Source organism: Asparagus officinalis, chromosome 3 (genome assembly GCF_001876935.1).
Source record: "Asparagus officinalis chromosome 3, Aspof.V1, whole genome shotgun sequence".
Classification (NCBI taxonomy): domain Eukaryota; kingdom Viridiplantae; phylum Streptophyta; class Magnoliopsida; order Asparagales; family Asparagaceae; genus Asparagus; species Asparagus officinalis.
This window is the reverse complement of record NC_033796.1, coordinates 18,679,014-18,685,421: the sequence shown is the minus strand read 5'-3', so window position 1 is coordinate 18,685,421 and position 6,408 is coordinate 18,679,014. Positions and strand designations below refer to the sequence as shown.

Below are 6,408 nucleotides of genomic sequence, written 5' to 3'. Positions count from 1 at the left end.
GTTATTAATAACACCATAATCCGTGCCTCATACGCATGGGGAATTTTATCCCGAAGCCTAAGCAGGGATAAGTCAACGCCTAACACGTGTTGCCGGTTTAGTCTTTTACCGATTGAAGAAGACACCAGAATCCGAGTCTGGGGATTTTTATCCTGAATCCTAAGTAAGGATAAGTCAGCGCCTAACACGCGTTGCCGGGTAGTCTATTCCCGTAACAATGGCGAAGTCTACGTATTCGAAGTCGTAGCATCAAGTCTAAGGGAGTTCATTCCTTTAGCACAACGTCACATGCAGAACGGACTAAAATAATCCGCATGTAAGCCCGATTCAAACGGTAATCGGTAAGAGCACGTCAAATCCGTTGAGGGCTGAGGATTTGCCAAAAATCCTAAGTCAACGTCTGATACACGTCGCTGTTTAGTCTTTTCACAAGAGAAAGACGAAGTCTACGTATTCAATATCCTAGCACTAAAAGGGTTAACTCTTTTAGCTTAACGTCACATGTGGAACGGATCTAAACAATTTGCATGCTAGCCCGACTCAAACGGTAGTCGGTAAAGGCTCATCAAACCCGTTGATGGCTGAGAATTTGCCAAAAATTCTATAAGTGCGAGTCATTGATGCATCAGCTCTGTTAGTTGGTCTCATGACTCGATTATCCAATAACATTAAAATAAGATCCACAAATGCAGATGAATCAGCTTTAACAGTTGGTCCTGCAACCCCGACACTTGGGACCGCTGTGCTCCAATACCTTAAGAGCTTAAACTGTGTATACTCCAGTAAACGTACGAGTATAAACTGTGTCAACGTACGACGTTCGAAACCCTAGGGTCAACGTCGGTCAACGCGTAACCCTAGGTCAACGCCGGTCAATGCGTTGCGATAAAAAGTCAACATTCGACGTTCGAAACCCTGGGGTCAACGCCGGTCAACGCGTAACCCTAGGTCAATGCCAGTCAACGCGTTGCGACCAAAAAGTTAACGTTCGACGTTCGAAACCCTAGGGTCAACGCCGGTCAACGCGTAACCCTAGGTCAACGCCAGTCAACGCGTTGCGACCAAAAGTCAACGTTCGACGATTCAAAACCCTAGGGTCAACACCGGTCAACGCGTAACCCTAGGTCAACGCCAGTCAACGCGTTGCGACCAAAAGTCAACGTTCGACGATTCGAAACCCTAGGGTCAACGCCGGTCGACGTGTAACCCTAGGTCAACGCCATTCAGCGCGTTGCGACAAAAAGTCAACGTTCGACGATTCGAAACCCTAGGGTCAACGCGTAACCCTAGGTTAACGCCAGTCGACACGTTGCGACAAAGAGTCAACATTCGACGTCCGAAACCCTAGGGTCAACGCCGGTCAACGCGTAACCCTAGGTCAACGCCAGTCAACGCGTTATGATGAAAAAGTCAACATACGGTGATCTAAAACCCTAAGTCAGCACGATGTGACAGAGATAGTCAATTCAAAGTCAAGTCAATGACACGAGCCAAACTCAACTCACTGGTGGTAGACTCGAGACTCCGACGACGGCCAGGCGATAAACGCAGCGCCGGAAGAACTTCGGTTATTCGTCAAAGCATCGAATAGACCGAAAATCAAAGGAGCCAAGAGTTGAAGCTAACTACAGGTCCTTTACACCGACTGAAGGCTGGACCAATCACATCCAAAGTATTCCAGCCTCTTCTATAAAAGAAACGAGTCCGGAACACTTTGGAGGGGGTATCTGTAGGCATCGAAAATTGCCCATAGGTCTCCACGAATCGGAGATGATATAACTCTTCGTCAGACTTCCAACGCACTTCGAATCACTAAAATCCGAGTTCGGACGAAGAATTTACAGCGGAAGCGGACGAATGCACCTCAACGGAGCGTCTCGGTCAATGCGAGACACCCCAGGGGTGTCTCGGAATTGCCGAGACACCCCAGGGGTGTCTCGGAATTTCCGAGACACCCCAGGAGTGTCTCGGAATTTCCGACACACCCCAGGGGTATCTCGGAATTTCCGAGACACCCCAGGGGTGTCTTGGATTTTCCGAGACACCCCAGGGGTGTCCCAACGCGGATTTGGGCCCTGTAGTCCGTTTTAACCGCTCCGTTATCCCTCATGCCTATATACAAGCCTTAGGCCTCATTTTTTTCAGATCTGGAATTTTGGAGAATTGGCGAAGCCCTGCCGGAGTGAAGAGTGATCGAGCACTTCAACACAAAGAGAGTTCTTCGTCAGATCTACATCACCCGTACCCGATCCTTAGTATTATCCCGTTGCGGTGATACTAAGAAGAGCAAATATCTCGCTTTATCCGAGATAGGCGCTTCAAGTTTCTAGATCTCCTCGCGGATCGACGAAGCTCTGGATCAGATCTGATTGCCAGGTAGTCCACGGATATCGACGTCCCCGTCACAGGCTAAAGACCCACGCAAGTAAGAGACGACGAACGGATCTTGTGTTTATTTTCAAGAAAGTTGTAATTTTTATTTCTTTGTTGTTTGAATTCATTTGTAACGTTTGAAGTTTTAATAAAATCAATAATGAAGGCAACTTTCGACGAAAACACATCTGTGTGCACATAGTCCAAGATGCCCCTCGTCCTATGAATGGCCATCCCGAATTTCACCTTCGTCTTCTTGCCAAGAACACAGTGCTCACAGAATTCTACTTTATCACTCTTGGCTCCCTTCAATAGCATCTGCTTACACAAAGCCTGCAGTGACTTCTCTCTTGTGTGCCCTAACCTGTAATGCCAAAACCTACTCATGTCCACCTCTGAAGTAGCCGAAGCAACCTGACCAATCTCGGTGCTCCCCTTCAGATAATATAAATTTCGACTGCAGACTCCCTTCATCACCACCAAAGATCCCTTAGTAACCTTCGCTACAGCGTCTTCAAAGGTCACCTTGAATCTCTTAGCCTCCAAAGCTCCAATTGAGATAATATTCTTCTTTAGTTGAGGAACAAATCTCACCTCCTTCAACTCACGGACTACTCCATCGTGCATCCGAATCCTCACAGTACCTATCCCACAAATATCACAGGATTGATCATTTCCCATGACAACAACACCCCCGTCGAGTCTCTCAAACGATGAAAACCAATCTCGCTTAGGAGTCACATGATAAGTAGCGCCAGAATCAAGCATCCAATCCGATGCATCCAAATGGTTCACCTCCGGAATAATCAAAAGAGAAAATCTCGAATCATCGGAATCATCGCCTTTCGTAACATTTACCTTATTGGCCTTCGGGCCCTTATTCTTGCTATTCTCCTTTTCTTTGACCTTTGGGCAGTCTCTCTTCCAATGTCCCTGCTCCTTGCAGAATGCACATTGGTTCTTTCCAAGCTGGTGACGACCTCTTGACTTTGACCTCCCTCTATTTCCATCTTTCTGATATGAGCTTCTACCTCTCGTCGACAAAGCCTCTCCTGAAGTACTAGCGCGGGAAGTCTCCTTATCCTTCCTCCTCAAATCGTCGTTCGTCAATGCGTTAGTCACTTCACTATAAGTGATAGAAGATCTCCCGTTCAGCAAAGTAAGCATGAAGGTATCATACTCCTCATCCGGTAAGGAGCCCAAAAGAATAATAGCCTTGTACTCATCCGTGATCTTCTCATCCACGTTCGCCAAGTCCGACAACAACTTAGTGTAGTTGTTCACATGAGCCGCAAGCGAGGTGCCTCGGGGCATATGGAATCTGAATAACCTACGCAACAAATGTAACATGTTCTCAACACTCTTCGTAAGATACTTATTGTTGAGAATTTCCCACATCTTCATCGCAGACGTAACCCCAATCACATCATATTTCAGTTCCTGTTCCAAACAGGACCTGATTACCCCCACAAGCAGCAACTATCCCTCATTGATGAGAGGTTAGAGTAATTATAAGTATAAATTTAAACAAAGTTAATATAAACTATAAATATAAATAATAAAATGGGCTATATAGTTAACTTTGTAATTGTAACTCCTAAAAAAAATCTAGGATCATGGTTTCACCACTTCTTGCCCAAAACATCCATTCTAAACTCATGATTACTATTTAATTAGTTTCCTCCAAATTCTCATTGTTTTGCTACCTGATTAAAAAAATGGTATTTTTGCTCTTACCAAAGTTTGTCTATTGTGGTGACTTTCTCTCAAGTCTTAACCTATAGCTTTATATCATATTAATAGTTTAATAAGATTTCATTTTCCTCACATATAAGAGGCTCGCATGTTTAATTTTCACTAATAAAATAATAACTACTTTTTGGTTCTAATTCTCCCCCAAACACAATGAAATAAAAAGAATGCTTCGTCCTTCCTTAAACATACTAGCAAGGGATGTTGGCATACAGTAGTAGAAAGATAATAAACAGGGTCTCAAAGTTCATTATCACCTCGGAAAGCATCGTGCATATGTTAGTAGCTTTGTATCTATAAGCAAATAATAGCCCAAGAAACTAAGGATGAGCCATGAGGAATGTTCGCTGCAAACTGAATAAACCGACCAAACGGTCCAAACCAACCAAAAAGTTTGACGGCGATTCGGCTTCTGTAATACAATTTAGTTGGTTTTTGAAAAAAATTCAACCCAAAACAAATCGAATTGACTGCTTACTTAATTGTCTTAAACATACTCTTTCTTTCTTTTTATTAATCCATGAATTTCTTTCTCTTTTTTCCTTAGATTATTTATTATTTCAAGTAATTTGCACCATTCTTTTATTGATTGCTTAATATACACTTTTTGTTCAACATTTCTTGATATGCATTTTTCTTTTGAGTCAAAGCATATTTTTTTCTTTAAGTAGTCGGAATCCAAACCGAATAGACCGAACCAAACAGACTGAACTAATTTAAATTGGTTTCGGTTTGGTTTGGTTTTAGATATAGAATAGTTCAGTTCAGTTTCTTCAAAATGAATTAAAATTGACCTAACCTATCGTTTGCTCATCCTACAAGAAACATACTGAAGGATGCTAAACTTTGCGTAGTGTGAAACTCCCTCTTGAACTGGGCCAAATATAGCACATCGGCCTAACGATAATAATATAAGACAAATAGAGAGGTTAATTGACAATTGAACCCAAACAAACTCACATGTCAATTATCAAAGTAGAACAACCACTTCGACCTACTAGACCAAGCAAATTAGTAAACCAAAAAGGCCAACAACCACTAGACATCCCACATTTGAAACAAGCATACGACTCTTAAATTAAAAGCAAAATCCCATGATATCGTATCAATCATTTACACGTAACAAAGGAAATCCTATAACGATTTTGCCATTCATTTGAAATTTTTACATAAACACCAATTCACGCCAAGGTTCACAATAAAACAATATATGCCTACCAAATATATGACCCCCCCCCAATAAGCTTGCGCTTCTCAAAGATTCAAAACAAAGGAGAAACACAAATATTTCACTTATTATGCGTTGTTAGATAGTTTCTTGCCATTTCCCATCTCAATTGAGCCAACATGAACATCACCATCCCCAATGAATCGACCCCAGAACCAGTGGTTCTTCCACACAAGAACCATCTCGTCAATCGGCACATTCTTGGTCTCCGGCAAGAAGAAGGCGATAAACGTCGTCATAACAACAACCCACCCACCGAAGAAATAGAAGAGACCGAACTTCATTTTGCAGAGCATAGCGAGAAAAGCCTGAGCGATGATGAAGGTGAAGAGCATGTTAACCGACACATTGATACTCTGCCCTGCTGATCGAATCTCAAGAGGGAAGATCTCGCTGGGCACGAGCCAGCCTAGCGGACCCCACGACCACGCGAAACCAGCCACATAGATGCAGATGAACAGTACAACAAAGAAGGCGTAGGCCTTGGATAGATGTGCCTCCCCGCTCGTACCGAATTTTATAGCAATCAAAGTACCCACAACAATCTGCACAAAAAAGAAACACGCACGAATTTTCAACAAATTTTGCGCCACTAGAAAACAACCTGTTTTTCGTAGCTGAAGATGTTTGAAATAGGAATAGTTAAAATTATTTACCTGACAAGCGAGCATTTGGAATCCACCCTCAAGAAACAACTTCCTTCGCCCAACCTTGTCGACAGTAAAAACCGAAACCAACGTAGCAAACACGTTAACAAGCCCAGTAATAACCGCGGACATGAGCGACGCATCATCCCCGAATCCAATCGTCTTAAACAAAACCGGCGCATAGAACATGATCACATTAATCCCCGTCAGCTGCTGAAAGAACGGAATCAGTATCGACATCGTAAGCTGAGCCCTGTACTTCCTCTGCAGGATATTCCTCCAGGGATGCTTGACGGCCTTGGACTCCTCGCTGGCGACGACGAGGTCGTTGTACTCGTCGTGGATGTCGTCGCTCCCTCGGATACGGCGGAGCATGGTTCGGGCCTTGTCTTCGTGACCGCGCTCGAT

The 6,408-nt window shown here is 43.5% G+C and overlaps 1 protein-coding gene across 1 annotated transcript in view; it reads right to left on the bottom strand.

Moving 5' to 3' along the window:
- Window positions 5,238-6,408, bottom strand: part of LOC109833246 (sugar carrier protein C-like) — a 3,085-nt gene continuing 1,914 nt past the window's right edge. Inside the window, 2 exon segments of the mRNA XM_020400848.1 lie at window positions 5,238-5,898; window positions 6,010-6,408. The exon segment at window positions 6,010-6,408 is cut by the window's right edge and continues 13 nt beyond it. Of these exon segments, the coding sequence (XP_020256437.1) occupies window positions 5,422-5,898; window positions 6,010-6,408 (876 nt within the window). The 3' untranslated portion in view covers window positions 5,238-5,421.